At 42.0% G+C, this 19765-nt stretch overlaps 2 protein-coding genes across 2 annotated transcripts in view; one reads left to right on the top strand and one right to left on the bottom strand.

The window, feature by feature from the left end:
* The window catches only part of LOC139745694 (glutamate receptor ionotropic, delta-2-like), a 42518-nt gene extending 33402 nt beyond the window's left edge, over positions 1-9116 (top strand). The window contains exons 6-7 of the mRNA XM_071656132.1: positions 3677-3787; positions 8990-9116. Coding sequence (XP_071512233.1) covers positions 3677-3769 — 93 coding nt within the window. The 3' untranslated portion in view covers positions 3770-3787; positions 8990-9116. The remainder of the gene's footprint in view (positions 1-3676; positions 3788-8989) is intronic.
* The window catches only part of LOC139745709 (uncharacterized), a 509563-nt gene that overhangs the window by 164109 nt on the left and 325689 nt on the right, over positions 1-19765 (bottom strand). The gene's annotated exons all lie outside the window — the stretch shown is intronic.

Below are 19765 nucleotides of genomic sequence, written 5' to 3' on the forward strand. Positions count from 1 at the left end.
CCAGTCAACAATACAGTCACCCCCTTTTTTAATAAATTCCACTGCAATACCATCCAAACCTACTGCCTTGCCAGCTTTCATCTTCCGCAAAGCTTTCACTACCTATTCTCTGTTTACCAAATCATTTTCCCTAACCCTCTCACTTTGCACACCAACTCGACCAAAACACCCTATATCTGCCACTCTATCATTAAACACATTCAACAAACCTTCAAAATACTCACTCCATCTCCTTCTTACATCACCACTACTTGATATCACCTCCCCACTTGCCCCCTTCACTGAAGTTCCCATTTGTTCACTTGTCTTACGCACTTTATTTACCTTCTTCCAAAACATCTTTTTATTCTCCCAAAAATATGATGATACTCTAACTCCAACTCTCATTTGCCCTCTTTTTCACCTCTTGCACCTTTCTCTTGACCTCCTGCCTCTTTCTTTTATACATCCCACACTCATTTGCATTTTTTCCTGCAAAAATCGCCTAAATGCCTCTCTCTTCTCTTTCACTAATAATCTTACTTCATCCCACCCCTCACTACCCTTTCTAATCTGTCCACCTCCCATGCTTCTCATGCCACAAGCATCTTTTGCGCAAGCCATCACTGCTTCCCGAAATACATCCCATTCCTCCCCTACTCCCCTTACGTCCTTTGTTCTCACCATTTTCCATTCTGTACTCAGTCTGTCCTGGTACTCCAAGCTCACTTACTCTCACCATTCTTTTCACCCAACCATTCTCTCTTCTTTTCTGAAAACTTATACAAATCTTCACTTTCGCCTCCACAAGATAATAATCAGACATCCCTCCAGTTGCACCTCTCTGCACATTTACATCCAAAAGTCTCTCTTTCGCGCGCCAGTAACGCTCTCTGGCAATCTTACATACGTATACTTAAATCTCTCTCTTTTTAAACCAGGTATTCCCAATCACCAGTCCTTTTTCAGCACATAAATCTACAAGCTCTTCATTTCCATTTACAACACTGATCACACCATGTACACCAATTATTCCCTCAACTGCCACATTACTCACCTTTGCATTCAAATCACCCATCACTTTAACCCGGTCTTGTGCATCAAAACTACTAACACACTCGCTCAGCTGCTTCCAAAACACTTGTTTCTCATGATCTTTCTTCTCATGCCCAAGTGCATATGCACCGATAACCATCCATCTCTCTCCATCCACTTTCAGTTTTACCCATATCAATCTACAATTTACTTTCTTACACTCTATCACATACTCCAACCACTCCTGTTTCAGGAGTAGTGCTACTCCTTCCCTTGCTATTGTCCTCTCACTAACCCTTGACTTTACTCCCAAGACATTCACAAACCACTCTTCCCCTTTACCCTTGAGCTTCGTTTCACTCAGAGCCAAAATATCCAGGTTCCTTTCCTCAAACATACTACCTATCTCTCCTTTTCTCTCATCTTGGTTACATCCACACACATTTCGACACCCCAATCTGAGCCTTCGAGGAGGATGAGCACTCCCCGTGTGACTCCTTCTTCTGTTTCCCCTTGTAGAAACTTAAAATAGAACGAGGGGAGGGTTGCCAGTCCCCCGCTCCAGTCCCATTTAGTCGCCTTCTACGACACGTGAGGAATGCGTGGAAAGTACTCTTTTTCCCCTATCTCCAGGGATATATATATATATATATATATATATATATATATATATATATATATATATATATATATATATATATATATGTGTGTGTGTGTGTGTGTGTGTGTGGATCAGGTGTTTGCTTTGAAAAATGTATGTGAGAAATACTTAGAAAAGCAAATGGATTTGTATGTAGCATTTATGGATCTGGAGAAGGCATATGATAGAGTTGATAGAGATGCTCTGTGGAAGGTATTAAAAATATATGGTGTGGGAGGCAAGTTGTTAGAAGCAGTGAAAAGTTTTTATAGAGGATGTAAGGCATGTGTACGTGTAGGAAGAGAGAAAAGTGATTGGTTCTCAGTGAATGTAGGTTTGCGGCAGGGATGTGTGATGTCTCCATGGTTGTTTAATTTGTTAATGGATGGGGTTGTTAGGGAGGTGAATGCAAGAGTTTTGGAAAGAGGGGCAAGTATGCAGTCTGTTGGGGATGAGAGATCTTGGGAAGTGAGTCAGTTGTTGTTCGCTGATGATACAGCGCTGGTGGCTGATTCATGTGAGAAACTGCAGAAGCTGGTGACTGAGTCTGGTAAAGTGTGCGAAAGAAAGATAAGAGTAAATGTGAATAAGAGCAAGGTTATTAGGTACAGTAGGGTTGAGGGTCAAGTCAATTGGGAGGTAAGTTTGAATGGAGAAAAACTGGAGAAGAAGTGTTTTAGATATCTGGGAGTGGATTTGGCAGCGGATGGAACCATGGAAGCGGAAGTGAATCATAGGGTGGGGGAGGGGGCGAAAATCCTGGGAGCCTTGAAGAATGTTTGGAAGTCGAGAACATTATCTCGGAAAGCAAAAATTGGTATGTTTGAGGGAATAGTGGTTCCAACAATGTTGTATGGTTGCGAAGCGTGGGCTATAGATAGAGTTGTGCGGAGGAGGGTGGATGTGCTGGAAATGAGATGTTTGAGGACAATATGTGGTGTGAGGTGGTTTGATCGAGTAAGTAATGTAAGGGTAAGAGAGATGTGTGGAAATAAAAAGAGCGTGGTTGAGAGAGCAGAAGAGGGTGTTTTCAAATGGTTTGGGCACATGGAGAGAATGAGTGAGGAAAGATTGACCAAGAGGATATATGTGTCGGAGGTGGAGGGAACGAGGAGAAGAGGGAGACCAAATTGGAGGTGGAAAGATGGAGTGAAAAAGATTTTGTGTGATCGGGGCCTGAACATGCAGGAGGGTGAAAGGAGGGCAAGGAATAGAGTGAATTGGATCGATGTGGTATACCGGGGTTGACGTGCTGTCAGTGGATTGAATCAGGGCATGTGAAGCGTCTGGGGTAAACCATGGAAAGCTGTGTAGGTATGTATATTTGCATGTGTGGACGTATGTATATACATGTGTATGGGGTTGGATTGGGCCATTTCTTTCGTCTGTTTCCTTGCGTTACCTCGCAAACGCGGGAGACAGCGACAAAGCACAAAATATATATATATATATATATATATATATATATATATATATATATATATATATATATATATATATATATAAATATATATATATATATATAAACGCCCATACACGCATATATAAATACAAATATATAACATATACATATATACACATGTAAATATTCATACTTGCTTGCCTTAATCCATTCCTGGCGCTACGTCGCACCTCAGGAAACAGAATCGCTATTCCCGGCTTCAGCGAGGTAGCGCCAGGAAAACAGACAACAAAGGCTACATCCGTTCACACTCAGTATAACGCACCGAAACCAGAGCTCCCTTTCCACATCCAGGCCCCACCAAACTTTCCATGGTTTAACCCAGACGCTTCACATGCCCTGGTTCAATCCATTGACAGGACGTCGACCCCGGTATACCACATCGTTCCAATTCACTCTATTCCTTGCACGCTTTGTACCCGAAACCAGTTACCTATATTTCGAGGAGAGGATGAACAGGTGGATGAACTGTGGACAGAGAGAAAGACATACAGACAGAATGCCGCGAGTGTGACAACATCAAAACAAAGTCCTTAAACTCCATTCTCACGTCCCTCCAGGCTGCTTTCTTCATCGTGGCCGTCGGCGTTGCCATCTCCACAGCTGTCCTGGGCGCTGAGGTCATGACCCACTCACGGCGTCAGAGAGGTTAATTCACACGCATGGCACAGGTGAGGAAGGAGGTGCCTTCTCCAGCAGAGCCAGTTGGCAACAATGCCTCCTCCCATTGCATGTAAATTACACATTTGAATCTCAGCGAAGTATGGTCTTCTTGTAGTCTAGTAGCGGGGAGCATCCACGGGCCAGCCAAGGGTCGAACGTATAGGTTCGAATCTAGGTTACGGCAGTCGGTCCACAGTCAACCCAACTGTTCATCCACCCCTTGGAATTGGTCGATAAAATGGGTACCTAGCTAAGGTTAGGGTGTATATATATATATATATATATATATATATATATATATATATATATATATATATATATATATATATATATATATATGTATATATATATATATACCCTAATAATAGGGTAAGAGAGATGTGTGGTAATAAAAAGAGTGTGGTTGAGAGAGTAAAAAGAGGGTGTTTTGTAATGGTTTGGTCACATGGAGAGAATGAGAGAGGAAAGATTGACAAAGAGGATATATGTGTCAGAGGTGGAGGGAACGAGGAGAAGTGGGAGACCAAAATGGAGGTGGAAAGATGGAGTGAAAAAGATTTTGATTGATCGGGGCCTGAACATGCAGGAGGGTGAAAGACGTGCAAGGTATAGAGTGAATTGGAACGATGTGGTATACCGGGGTCGACGTGCTGTCAATGGATTGAACCAGGGCGTGTGAAGCGTTTGGGGTAAACCATGGAAAGTTCTGTGAGGCCTGGATGTGGAAAGGGAGCTGTGGTTTCAGTGCATTATTACGTGACAGCTAGAGACTGAGTGCGAACGAATGTGGCCTTTGTTGTCTCTTCCTAGCGCTACCTTGCACACATGAGGGGGGAGGAGGTGGTTATTCCATGTGTGGCGGGGTGGCGATAGGAATGAATAAAGGCAGACAGTATGAATTATGTACATGTGTATAAATGTAAATGTCTGTGTGTGCATATATATGTATACGTTGAGATATATAGGTATGTATATTTGCATGTGTGGACGTGTATGTATATACATGTGCGTGTGGGTGGGTTGGGCCTTTCTTTCGTCTGTTCCTAGCGCTAACTAGGGAGGTGGTCAGATTAGAAAGGGTAGTGAGTGGTGGGATGAAGAAGTAAGATTATTAGTGAAAGAGAAGAGAGAGGCATTTGGACGACTTTTGCAGGGAAATAACGCAAATAAGTGGGAGATGTACAAAAGAAAGAGGCAGGAGGTCAAGAGAAAGGTGCAAGAGGTGAAAAAGAGGGCAAGTGAGAGTTGGGGTGAGAGTATCATTAAATTTTACGGAGAATACATAAATTAAAAGATGTTTTAGAAGGAGGTAAATAAAGTGAACAAGACAAGGGAACAAATGGGAACTTCAGTGAAGGGGGCTAATGGGGAGGCGATAACAAGTAGTGGTGATGTGAGAAGGAGATGGAGTGAGTATTTTGAAGGTTTGTTGAATGTGTTTGATGATAGAGTGGCAGATATAAGGTGTTTTGGTCGAGGTGGTGTGCAAAGTGAGAGGGTCAGGGAGAATGATTTGGTAAACAGAGAAGAGGTAATAAAAGCTTTGCGGAAGATGAAAGCCGGCAAGGCAGTGGGTTTGGATAATATTGCAGTGGAATTTATTAAAAAAAGGGAATGAATCATAGGGTGGGGAAGGGGGCGAAAGTTCTGGGAGCGTTGAAGAATGTATGGAAGTCGAGAACATTATTTCGGGAAACCAAAAATGGGTATGTTTAAAGGAATAGTGGTTCCAACAATGTTATATGGTTCCGAGGCGTGGGCTATAGATAGAGTTGTGCGGAGGAGGGTGGATGTGCTGGAAATGAGATGTTTGAGGACAATATGTGGTGTGAGGTGGTTTGATAGAGTAAGTAATGATAGGGTAAGAGAGATGTGTGGCAATAAAAAGAGTGTGGTTGAGATAGCAGAAGAGGGTGTTTTGAAATAGTTTGGTCACATGGAGAAAATGAGTGAGGAAAGACTGACCAAAAGGATATATGTGTCGGAGGTGGAGGGAATGAGGAGAAGTGGGAGACCAAATTGGAGGGGGAAAGATGGAGTGAAAAAGATTTTGAGTGATCGGGGCCTGAACATGCAGGAGGGTGAAAGGCGGGCAAGGAATAGAGTGCATTGGATCGATGTGGTATACCGGGGTTGACGTGCTGTCAGTGGATTGAATCAGGGCATGTGAAGCGTCTGGGGTAAACCATGGAAAGTTCTGTGGGGCCTGGATGTGGAAAGGGAGCTGTGGTTTCGGGCATTATTGCATGACAGCTAGAGACTGAGTGTGAACGAATGGGGCCTTTGTTATCTTTTCCTAGCGCTACCTCGCACACATGAGGGGGGAGGGGGATGGTATTCCATGTGTGGCGAGGTGGCGATGAGAATGAATAAAGGCAGACAGTGTGAATTGTGTGCATGGGTATATATGTATGTGTCTGTGTGTGTATATATATGTGTACATTGAGATGTATAGGTATGTATATTTGCGTGTGTGGACGTGTGTGTATATACATGTATATGGGGGTGGGTTGGGCCATTTCTTTCTTCTGGTACCTTGCGCTACCTCGCAAATGCGGGAGACAGCGACAAAGCAAAATAAATATAAGAATATATATATATATATATATATATATATATATATATATATATATATATATATATATATATTTATATATATATATATATTTTTATATTATTATACTTTGTCGCTGTCTCCCGCGTTTGCGAGGTAGCGCAAGGAAACAGACGAAAGAAATGGCCCAACCCCCCCCCATACACATGTATATACATACGTCCACACACGCAAATATACATACCTACACAGCTTTCCATGGTTTACCCCAGACGCTTCACATGCCTTGATTCAATCCAATGACAGCACGTCAACCCCGGTATACCACATCGCTCCAATTCACTCTATTCCTTGCCCTCCTTTCACCCTCCTGCATGTTCAGGCCCCGATCACACAAAATCTTTTTCACTCCATCTTTCCACCTCCAATTTGGTCTCCCTCTTCTCCTCGTTCCCTCCACCTCCGACACATATATCCTCTTGGTCAATCTTTCCTCACTCATTCTCTCCATGTGCCCAAACCACTTCAAAACACCCTCTTCTGCTCTCTCAACCACGCTCTTTTTATTTCCACACATCTCTCTTACCCTTACGTTACTCACTCGATCAAACCACCTCACACCACACATTGTCCTCAAACATCTCATTTCCAGCACATCCATCCTCCTGCGCACAACTCTATCCATAGCCCACGCCTCGCAACCATACAACATTGTTGGAACCACTATTCCTTCAAACATACCCATTTTTGCTTTCCGAGATAATGTTCTCGACTTCCACACATTCTTCAAGGCCCCCAGAATTTTCGCCCCCTCCCCCACCCTATGATCCACTTCCGCTTCCATGTTTCCATCCGCTGCCAGATCCACTCCCAGATATCTAAAACACTTTACTTCCTCCAGTTTTTCTCCATTCAAACTCACCTCCCAATTGACTTGACCCTCAACCCTACTGTACCTAATAACCTTGTTCTTATTCACATTTACTCTTAACTTTCTTCTTCCACACACTTTACCAAACTCAGTCACCAGCTTCTGCAGTTTCTCACATGAATCAGCCACCAGCGCTGTATCATCAGCGAACAACAACTGACTCACTTCCCAAGCTCTCTCATCCCCAACAGACTTCATACTTGCCCCTCTTTCCAAAACTCTTGCATTTACCTCCCTAACAACCCCATCCATAAACAAATTAAACAACCATGGAGACATCACACACCCCTGCCGCAAACCTACATTCACTGAGAACCAATCACTTTCCTCTCTTCCTACACGTACACATGCCTTACATCCTCGATAAAAACTTTTCACTGCTTCTAACAACTTTCCTCCTACACCATATATATATATATATATATATATATATATATATATATATATATATATATATATATATATATATAAATATATATATATATATATATATATATATATATATATATATATATATATATATATTTTTTTTTTTTTTTTTTTTTTGAGCAGCTCAATGAGTGTGTTAGTATTTTTGATGCACGAGACCGGGTTATAGTGATGTGTGATTTGAATGCAAAGGTGAGTAATGTGGCAGTTGAGGGAATAACTGGAATACATGGGGTGTTCAGTGTTGTAAATGGAAATGGTGAAAAGCTTGTAGATTTATGTGCTGAAAAAGGACTGGTGATTGGGAATACCTGGTTTAAAAAGAGAAATACATAAGTATACGTATGTAAGTGGGAGAGATGACCAGAGAGTTTTATTGGATTACGTGTTAATTGATAGGCGCGCAAAAGACAGACTTTTGGGTGTTAATGTGCTGAGAGGTGTAACTGGAGGGATGTCTGAGCATTATCTTGTGGAGGCGAAGGTAGAAAAGAAGAGAGAATGTTGGGGTGAAGAGAGTGGTGAGAGTAAGTGAGCTTGGTAAGGAGACTTGTGTGAGGAAGTACCAGGACAGACTGAGTACAGAATGGAAAAACGTAAGAACAAAGGACGTAAGGGAAGTGGGGGAGGAATGGGATGTATTTAGGGAATCAGTGATGGACTGCGCAAAAGATGCTTGTGGCATGAGAAGCGTTGGAGGTGGGCAGATTAGAAAGGGTAGTGAGTGGTGGGATGAAGAAGTAAGATTATGAGTGAAAGAGGAGAGAGAGGCATTTGGACGATTTTTGCGTGAAAATAATGCAAATGAGTGGGAGATGTACAAACGAAAGAGACAGGAGGTCAAGAGAAAGGTGGAAGAGGTGAAAAAGAGAGCAAATGAGAGTGGGGGTGAGAGAGTATCATCAAATTTTAGGAAGAATAAAAAGATGTTTTGGAAGGAGGTAAATAAAGTGAGGAAGACAAGGAAACAAATGGGAATTTCAGAGCATCAAGATAACATATACACCTGACTTATCATCTTTCCTCATTAACTTTATACATTGCTGAGCATCAAGAGATATGTATCCACAAATATCAGAAGAACTTCCAAAATTTGATCAGAGAGAAAAATCAAGTTAAAATTGAATGCAGGAATCATACCGAAGCCACAGCCATTTCACCAGATACGAACTGTACCACCATAAGCCTCTCTCTCTCTCTCTCTCTCTCTCTCTCTCTCTCTCTCTCTCTCTCTCTCTCTCTTCTATCATCTATCCATCTATCTATCTATCTATCTATCAGATGACTATTTTTCAGGTTGGCGCCCCGAGCTAGACACCTATTCCACCTCCACTTCAAGTAGCCCAGATCAGCGAAATCATTCCATTTTTCTAAACGAACTCAAGATTTCTCGATGTCTGTAACCGTAATAAAGATAAGGAGAATGTCTCCGTTTTCTTCATCCTTACCTCTGGAGGTGTCTGAAGATACGCGTGTAAATATCTTGCAATGTCTTAAAGGTGGGAGAAGGGGTGTGTGAGACGCTGAAGTTTCGTATTCTCGTATTTCCTGCCTTGAATTTGAAGCTCAGGAAATTATGGGAGTAACTAAAGAGCTCTTGAAATGAGCTCTCATTGTTGAGTAAAGCGTGCAAGGGATACGAAATGAATTGGAGCGATGTGATATACAGGGAGCGACGTGTTGTCAGAGAACTAAATTAGGGCATGTGAAGCAACCTGGGTCAATCATGGTAACGTCTGTGGGGCTTGGTTGTGGAGAGGGAGCTGTGGTTTCGGTGCATTACAAATGACAGCTAGGGACTGGAGGTACCTCGCTGACACGAAGACGGCGATCAAGTGTGGAAAAAAAAAAAGGACAATTTTCGTATTAAATGTACTGTTGACACAAGTGTTCGCCAAGAGCCCATTGGCCAAGGGCTGGTCGCTACCCTAGACCCGTTCCAACCTTTCATATGCAAATTAGTGGTGACCTCAAACGGTGAAATTACTTCTTTAAAAAAAAAAAATAGTTAATTAAGCCAAGTAGAGACGTAAATATTTCACTCGCCATATATACTTTAAAAACGTTTACACACACACACACACACACACACACACATATATATATATATATATATATATATATATATATATATATATATATATATATATATATATATATATATTTATTTATTTATTTATTATACTTTGTCGCTGTCTCCCGCGTTTGCGAGGTAGCGCAAGGAAACAGACGAAAGAAATGGCCCAACCCCCCCCCCCCATACACATGTATATACATACGTCCACACACGCAAATATACATACCTACACAGCCTTCCACGGTTTACCCCAGACGCTTCACATGCCCTGCTTCAATCCACTGACAGCACGTCAACCCCGGTATACCACATCGCTCCAACTCACTCTATTCCTTGCCCTCCTTTCACCCTCCTGCATGTTCAGGCCCCGATCACACAAAATCTTTTTCACTCCATCTTTCCACCTCCAATTTGGTCTCCCTCTTCTCCTTGTTCCCTCCACCTCCGACACATATATCCTCTTGGTCAATCTTTCCTCACTCATCCTCTCCATGTGCCCAAACCACTTCAAAACACCCTCTTCTGCTCTCTCAACCACGCTCTTTTTATTTCCACACATCTCTCTTACCCTTACGTTACTCACTCGATCAAACCACCTCACACCACACATTGTCCTCAAACATCTCATTTCCAGCACATCCATCCTCCTGCGCACAACTCTATCCATAGCCCACGCCTCGCAACCATACAACATTGTTGGAACCACTATTCCTTCAAACATACCCATTTTTGCTTTCCGAGATAATGTTCTCGACTTCCACACATTCTTCAAGGCTCCCAGGATTTTCGCCCCCTCCCCCACCCTATGATCCACTTCCGCTTCCATGGTTCCATCCGCTGCCAGATCCACTCCCAGATATCTAAAACACTTCACTTCCTCCAGTTTTTCTCCATTCAAACTCACCTCCCAATTGACTTGACCCTCAACCCTACTGTACCTAATAACCTTGCTCTTATTCACATTTACTCTTAACTTTCTTCTTCCACACACTTTTCCAAACTCAGTCACCAGCTTCTGCAGTTTCTCACATGAATCAGCCACCAGCGCTGTAACATCAGCGAACAACAACTGACTCACTTCCCAAGCTCTCTCATCCCCAACAGACTTCATACTTGCTCCTCTTTCCAAAACTCTTGCATTTACCTCCCTAACAACCCCATCCATAAACAAATTAAACAACCATGGAGACATCACACACCCCTGCCGCAAACCTACATATATATATATATATATATATATATATATATATATATATATATATATATAGGAGTCACGCGGGGAGTGCTCATCCTCCTCGAAGGCTCAGAGTGGGGTGCCTAAATGTGTGTGGATGTAACCAAGATGTGAAAAAAGGAGAGATAGGTAGTATGTTTGAGGAAAGGAACCTGGATGTTTTGGCTCTGAGTGAAACGAAGCTCAAGGGTAAAGGGGAAGAGTGGTTTGGGAATGTCTGGGGAGTAAAGTCAGGGGTTAGTGAGAGGACAAGAGCAAGGGAATGAGTAGCAATACTCCTGAAACAGGAGTTGTGGGAGTATGTGATAGAATGTAAGAAAGTAAATTCTCGATTAATATGGGTAAAACTGAAAGTTGATGGAGAGAGGTGGGTGATTATTGGTGCATATGCACCTGGGCATGAGAAGAAAGATCATGAGAGGCAAGTGTTTTGGGAGCAGCTGAATGAGTGTGTTAGTGGTTTTGATGCACGAGACCGGGTTATAGTGTTGGGTGATTTGAATGCAAAGGTGAGTAATGTGGCAGTTGAGGGAATAATTGGTATACATGGGGTGTTCAGTGTTGTAAATGGAAATGGTGAAGAGCTTGTAGATTTATGTGCTGATAATTGGGAATACCTGGTTTAAAAAGCGAGATATACATAAGTATACTTATGTAAGTAGGAGAGATGGCCAGAGAGCGTTATTGGATTACGTGTTAATTGACAGGCGTGCGAAAGAGAGACTTTTGGATGTTAATGTGCTGAGAGGTGCAACTGGAGGGATGTCTGATCATTATCTTGTGGAGGCTAAGGTGAAGATTTGTATGGGTTTTCAGAAAAGAAGAGTGAATGTTGGGGTGAAGAGGGTGGTGAGAGTAAGTGAGCTTGGGAAGGAGACCTGTGTGAGGAAGTACCAGGAGAGACTGAGTACAGAATGGAAAAAGGTGAGAACAATGGAAGTAAGGGGAGTGGGGGAGGAATGGGATGTATTTAGGGAATCAGTGATGGATTGCGCAAAAGATGCTTGTGGCATGAGAAGAGTGGGAGGTGGGTTGATTAGAAAGGGTAGTGAGTGGTGGGATGAAGAAGTAAGAGTATTAGTGAAAGAGAAGAGAGAGGCATTTGGACGATTTTTGCAGGGAAAAAATGCAATTGAGTGGGAGATGTATAAAAGAAAGAGACAGGAGGTCAAGAGAAAGGTGCAAGAGGTGAAAAAAGGGCAAATGAGAGTTGGGGTGAGAGAGTATCATTAAATTTTAGGGAGAATAAAAAGATGTTCTGGAAGGAGGTAAATAAAGTGCGTAAGACAAGGGAGCAAATGGGAACTTCAGTGAAGTGCGCAAATGGGGAGGTGATAACAAGTAGTGGTGATGTGAGAAGGAGATGGAGTGAGGATTTTGAAGGTTTGTTGAATGTGTTTCATGATAGAGTGGCAGATATAGGGTGTTTTGGTCGAGGTGGTGTGCAAAGTGAGAGGGTTAGGGAAAATGATTTGGTAAACAGAGAAGAGGTAGTGAAAGATTTGCGGAAGATGAAAGCCGGCAAGGCAGCAGGTTTGGATGGTATTGCAGTGGAATTTATTAAAAAAGGGGGTGACTGTATTGTTGACTGGTTGGTAAGGTTATTTAATGTATGTATGACTCATGGTGAGGTGCCTGAGGATTGGCGGAATGCGTGCATAGTGCCATTGTACAAAGGCAAAGGGGATAAGAGTGAGTGCTCAAATTACAGAGGTATAAGTTTGTTGAGTATTCCTGGTAAATTATATGGGAGGGTATTGATTGAGAGGGTGAAGGCATGTACAGAGCATCAGATTGGGGAAGAGCAGTGTGGTTTCAGAAGTGGTAGAGGATGCGTGGATCAGGTGTTTGCTTTGAAGAATGTATGTGAGAAATACTTAGAAAAGCAAATGGATTTGTATGTAGCATTTATGGATCTGGAGAAGGCATATGATAGAGTTGATAGAGATGCTCTGTGGAAGGTATTAAGAATATATGGTGTGGGAGGAAAGTCGTTAGAAGCAGTGAAAAGTTTTTATCGAGGATGTAAGGCATGTGTACGTGTAGGAAGAGAGGAAAGTGATTGGTTCTCAGTGAATGTAGGTTTGCGGCAGGGGTGTGTGATGTCTCCATGGTTGTTTAATTTGTTTATGGATGGGGTTGTTAGGGAGGTAAATGCAAGAGTTTTGGAAAGAGGGGCAAGTATGAAGTCTGTTGGGGATGAGAGAGCTTGGGAAGTGAGTCAGTTGTTGTTCGCTGATGATACAGCGCTGGTGGCTGATTCATGTGAGAAACTGCAGAAGCTGGTGACTGAGTTTGGTAAAGTGTGTGGAAGAAGAAAGGTAAGAGTAAATGTGAATAAGAGCAAGGTTATTAGGTACAGTAGGGTTGAGGGTCAAGTCAATTGGGAGGTGAGTTTGAATGGAGAAAAACTGGAGGAAGTGAAGTGTTTTAGATATCTGGGAGTGGATCTGGCAGCGGATGGAACCATGGAAGCGGAAGTGGATCATAGGGTGGGGGAGGGGGCGAAAATTCTGGGGGCCTTGAAGAATGTGTGGAAGTCGAGAACATTATCTCGGAAAGCAAAAATGGGTATGTTTGAAGGAATAGTGGTTCCAACAATGTTGTATGGTTGCGAGGCGTGGGCTATGGATAGAGTTGTGCGCAGGAGGATGGATGTGCTGGAAATGAGATGTTTGAGGACAATGTGTGGTGTGAGGTGGTTTGATCGAGTGAGTAACGTAAGGGTAAGAGAGATGTGTGGAAATAAAAAGAGCCTGGTTGAGAGAGCAGAAGAGGGTGTCTTGAAGTGGTTTGGGCACATGGAGAGAATGAGTGAGGAAAGATTGACGAAGATGATATATGTGTCGGAGGTGGAGGGAACGAGGAGAAGAGGGAGACGAAATTGGAGGTGGAAAGATGGAGAGAAAAAGATTTTGTGTGATCGGGGCCTGAACATGCAGGAGGGTGAAAGGAGGGCAAGGAATAGAGTGAATTGGAGCGATGTGGTATACCGGGGTTGACGTGCTGTCAGTGGATTGAATCGAGGCATGTGAAGCGTTTGGGGTAAACCATGGAAAGCTGTGTAGGTATGTATATTTGCGTGTGTGGACGTATGTATATGCATGTGTATGGGGGGGGTTGGGCCATTTCTTTCGTCTGTTTCCTTGCGCTACCTCGCAAACGCGGGAGACAGCGACAAAGTATAATAAATAAATAAATAAATATATATATACCTTTCAAAACTACTATTCTTTCAAAACTATTCGCCATTTCCCGCGTTAGCGAGTTAGCGTTAAGAACATAGGACTGGACCTTTGAGGGAATATCCTCACCTGGCCCCCTTCTCTGTTCCTTCTTTTCGAAAAATTAAAAAAAAAAGCGAGAGGGGAGGATTTCCAGCCCCCCGCTCCCTCCCCTTTTAGTCGCCTTCTACGACACGCAGGGAATACGTGGGAAGAATTCTTTCTCCCCTATCCCCAGGGATATATATATATATATATATATATATATATATATATATATATATATATATATATATATATATATATATATATATATATATCATTTTTTTTTTTCATACGATTCGCCATTTCCCGCGTTTGCGAGGTAGCGTTAAGAACAGAGGACTGGGCCTTAGACGGAAAATCCTCACCTGGCCCCCTTCTCTGTTCCCTCTTTTGGAAAAAAAAAAAAAAAAAAAAAAAAACGAGAGGGGAGGATTTCCAGCCACCCGCTCCCTTCCCATTTAGTCGCCTTCTACGACACGCAGGGAATACGTGGGAAGTATTCTTTCTCCCCTATCCCCAGGGATATATATATATATATATATATATATATATATATATATATATATATATATATATATATATATATATATATATATATCTTATTAGTAGTATTTTGCTCTGTCGCTGTCTCCCGCGTTTGCGAGCTAGCGCAAGGAAACAGACGAAAGAAATGGCCCAACCCACCCCCATACACATGTATCTACACACACGTCTCCACACGCATATATACATACCCATACATCTCAATGTACACATATATATACACACACAGACACATACATATATACAGATGCACACAATTCACACTGTCTGCCTTTATTCATTCCCATCACCACCTCGCCACACATGGAATACCATCCCCCTCCCCCCCTCATGTGTGCGAGGTAGCGCATGGAAAAGACAACAAAGGCCCCATTCGTTCACACTCAGTCTCTAGCTGTCATGCAATAATGCCCGAAACCACAGCTCCCTTTCCACATCCAGGCCCCACAGAACTTTCCCTGGTTTACCTCATACGCTTCACATGACCTGATTCAATCCATTGATAGCACGTCGACCTCGGTATACCACATCGATCCAATTCACTCTATTCCTTGCCCAGCCTTACACCTTCCTGCATGTTCAGGCCCCGATCACACAAAATCTTTTTCACTCCATCTTTTCACCTCCAATTTGGTCTCCCACTTCTCCTCGTTCCCTCCACCTCCGACACATATATCCTCTTGGTCAATCTTTCCTCACTCATTCTCTCCATGAGCCCAAACCATTTCAAAACACCCTCTTCTGCTCTCTCAACCACGCTCTTCTTATTTCCACACATCTCTCTTACCCTTACATTACTTACTCGATCAAACCACCTCACACCACATATTGTCCTCAAACATCTCATTTCCAGCACATCCACCCTCCTGCGAACTACTCTATCCATAGCCCACGCCTCGCAACCATACAACATTGTTGGCACCACTATTCCTTCAAACATACCCATTTTTCCTTTCCGAGATAATGTTCTCGACTTCCACACATTCTTCAAGGCTCCCAGGATTTTCGCCCCCTCCCCCACGTTATGATTCACTTCCGCTTCCATGGTTCCATCCGCTGCGAGATCCACTCCCAGATATCTAAAACACTTTACTTCCTCCAGTTTTTCTCCATTCAAACTTACCTCCCAATTGACTTGACCCTCAGCCCTACTGTACCTAATAACCTTGCTCTTATTCACATTTACTCTTAACTTTCTTCTTTCACACACTATACCAAACTCAGTCACCAAGCGCAAAAGATACTTGTGGCATGAGAAGCGTGGGAGGTGGGTTGATTAGAAAGGGTAGTGAGTGGTGGGATGAAGAAGTAAGATTATTAGTGAAAGAAGAGAAAATTGGATAATTTTTGCAGGGAATAAATGCAAATGAGTGGGAGATGTATATAAGAAAGAGGCACGAGGTCAGGAGAAAGGTACAAGAGGTGAAAAAGAGGGCAAATGAGAGTTGGGGTGAGAGAGTATCATTAAATTTCAGGGAGAATAAAAAGATGTTTTGGAAGGAGGTAAATAAAGTCCGTAAGACAAGGAAGCAAATGGGAACTTCAGTGAAGGGGGCTAATGGGGAGGTGATAACAAGTAGTGGTGATGTGAGAAGGAGATGGAGTGAGTATTTTGAAGGTTTGTTGAATGTGTTTGATGATAGAGTGGCACATATAGGGTGTTTTGGTCGAGGTGGTGTGCAAAGTGAGAGGATTAGGGAAAATGATTTGGTAAACAGAGAAGAGGTAGTAAAAGCGTTGCGGAAGATGAAAGCTGGTAAGGCAGCAGGTTTGGATGGTATTGCAGTGGAATTTATTAAAAAAGGGGGTGACTGTATTGTTGACTGGTTGGTAACGTTATTTGATGTATGTATGATTCATGGTGAGGTGCCTGAGGATTGGCGGAATGCTTGCATAGTGCCATTGTACAAAGGCAAAGGGGATAAGAGTGAGTGCTCAAATTACAGAGGTATAAGTTTGTTGAGTATTCCTGGTAAATTATATGGGAGGGTATTGATTGAGAGGGTGAAGGCATGTACAGAGCATCAGACTGGGGAAGAGCAGTGTGGTTTCAGAAGTGGTAGAGGATGTGTGGATCAGGTGTTTGCTTTGAAGAGTATATGTGAGAAATACTTAGAAAAGCAGGTGGATTTGTATGTAGCATTTATGGATCTGGAGAAGGCATTTGATAGAGTTGATAGAGATGCTCTGTGGAAGGTATTAAGAATATATGGTGTGGGAGGCAACTTGTTAGAAGCAGTGAAAAGTTTTTATCGAGGATGTAAGGCATGTGTACGTGTAGGAAGAGAGGAAAGTGATTGGTTCTCAGTGAATGTAGGTTTGCGGCAGGGGTGTGTGATGTCTCCATTGTTGTTTAATTTGTTTATGGATGCGGTTGTTAGGGAGGTGAATGCAAGAGTTTTGGAAGAGGGGCAAGTATGCAGTCTGTTGGGGATGAGAGATCTTGGGAAGTGAGTCAGTTGTTGTTCGCTGATGATACAGCGCTGGTGGCTGATTCATGTGAGAAACTGCAGAAGCTGGTGACTGAGTTTGGTAAAGTGTGTGAAAGAAGAAAGGTAAGAGTAAACGTGAATTAGAGCAAGGTTATTAGGTACAGTAGGGTTGAGGGTCAAGTCAATTGGGAGGTAAGTTTGAATGGAGAAAAACTGGAGGAAGTAAAGTGTTTTAGATATCTGGGGGTGGATCTGGCAGCGGATGGAACCATGGAAGCGGAAGTGAATCATAGGGTGGGGGAGGGGTCGAAAATTCTGGGAGCCTTGAAGAATGTTTGGAAGTCGAGAACATTTTCTCGGAAAGCAAAAATGGGTATGTTTGAAGGAATAGTGGTGCCAACAATGTTGTATGGTTGCGAGGCGTGGGCTATGGATAGAGTTGTGCGTAGGAGGGTGGATGTGCTGGAAATGAGATGTTTGAGGACAATACGTGGTGTGAGGTGGTTTGATCGAGTAAGTAATGTAAGGGTGAGAGAGATGTGTGGAAATAAAAACAGTGTGGTTGAGAGAGCAGAAGAGGGTGTTTTGAAATGTTTTGGTCACATGGAGAGAATGAGTGACGAAAGATTGACGAAGATGATATATGTGTCAAAGGTGGAGGGAACGAGGAGAAGTGGGAGACCAAATTGGAGGTGGAAAGATGGAGTGAAAATGATTTTGAGTGATCGGGGCCTGAACATGCAGGAGGGTGAAAGGCGTGCAAGGAATAGAGTGAATTGGAACGATGTGGTATACCGGGGTCGACGTGCTGTCAATGGATTGAACCAGCGCATGTGAAGCGTCTGGGGTAAACCATTGAAAGTTCTGTGGGGCCTGGATGTGGAAAGGGAGCTGTGGTTTCGGTGTATTATTACATGACAGCTAGAGACTGAGTGTGAACGAATGGGGCCTTTGTTGTCTTTTCCTAGCGCTACCTCGCACACATGAGAGGGGGAGGGGGTTGTTATTCCATTTGTGGCGAGGTGGCGATGGGAATAGATAAAGGCAGAAAGTATGAATAATGTACATGTGTATATATGTATATGTCTGTGTGTGTATATATATGTGTACATTGAGATGTATAGGTATGTATATTTGCGTGTGTGGACGTGTATGTATAAACATGTGTATGTGGGTGGGATGGGCCATTCTTTCGTCTGTTTCCTTGCGCTACCTCGCTAACGCGGGAGACAGCGACAAAGTAAAATAAATAAATAAATAAATATATATATATATATATATATATATATATATATATATATATATATATATATATATATATATATATATATATTCCTATGAGTCCTAGGGGGAAAATGAAACATGATAAGTTCCCAAGTGCACTTTCGTGTAATAATCACATCATCAGGGGAGACACAAGAGAGAAATATAAGTCAGTTGATATACAACGAAGAGACGTAGCTAGGACGCCATTTGGTAAACAAGCGATTGTCCAAGACAGACAACGAGCGTTCATAAACTTATCATTTTGCATATCTTATCAACAACAAAGTTATCTAATTTGTATAGACCATCACTAATATTAAGATTATTATTCTCTGTGTATTTAATAATAGAAGGTTCAATGATATTTCTCGTGGTAATAGAATTAGAGTTAATAACTGAGATGGCATTACTCCAGTCAATACAATGATCACAGTTTTTAACGTGATTATACAAGGCATTTGATTCTTGTCCCGTTCTTATACTATATTCATGTTGTTTAAGTCTAACAGAAAGATCCTTACCAGTCTGCCCAACAAAATTTATCACAATTTCCACATGGCACTTTATTGATGCACCCAGGAGAATCTTTTGGTGAATTCCTGATTAAGATATTCTTTATAGTATTATTGTTGCTGAAGGCAGCATCTACATTAAAGGATTTAAGCAACACGGGAAGTAAAGTGAAATTATTATTAAAAGGGAGAACTAAAAGATTCTTGGTGTCAATGGGAGGTTTGGGCTCAACTCTATAAAATGATTTCTTTGCTAACTTAAGGGATTTATCAATGAAAGATCTAGGGTACTTTAACTTAGATCCAATAGAATATATCTTCTCAAACTCATCATCAATAAACTCTGGACTGCAAATACGTAATGCCCTAAGGAACATAGATTAAAATGATAATTTAACTCTGTCATGTTGAGATGAGTAACAATGGATATATGAGCATACATTGGTGGGTTTTCTGTATATGCTAAACTTAAATTTGTTTCCTTGTCTATGGATCATGCAATCTAAAAATGGTAACATACCATTATTTTCATTTTCTACAGTAAATTTGATGGAAGATACTAAATTGTTAAGGAGAGAAATATTTGTAAATTTTCATTTGTTGGCCAAACACAAAGAATATCATCTAAATACCTAAACCAAATTGTATTGGATGGTAAAATTCTTTTAGTAACTTTGTTTCAAAAAATTTCATATAAAGATTACTTAGTACAGGTGAAAGAGGATTACCCATTGGCATA

Source organism: Panulirus ornatus, chromosome 62 (assembly GCF_036320965.1).
Source record: "Panulirus ornatus isolate Po-2019 chromosome 62, ASM3632096v1, whole genome shotgun sequence".
In the NCBI taxonomy this organism is placed as follows: domain Eukaryota; kingdom Metazoa; phylum Arthropoda; class Malacostraca; order Decapoda; family Palinuridae; genus Panulirus; species Panulirus ornatus.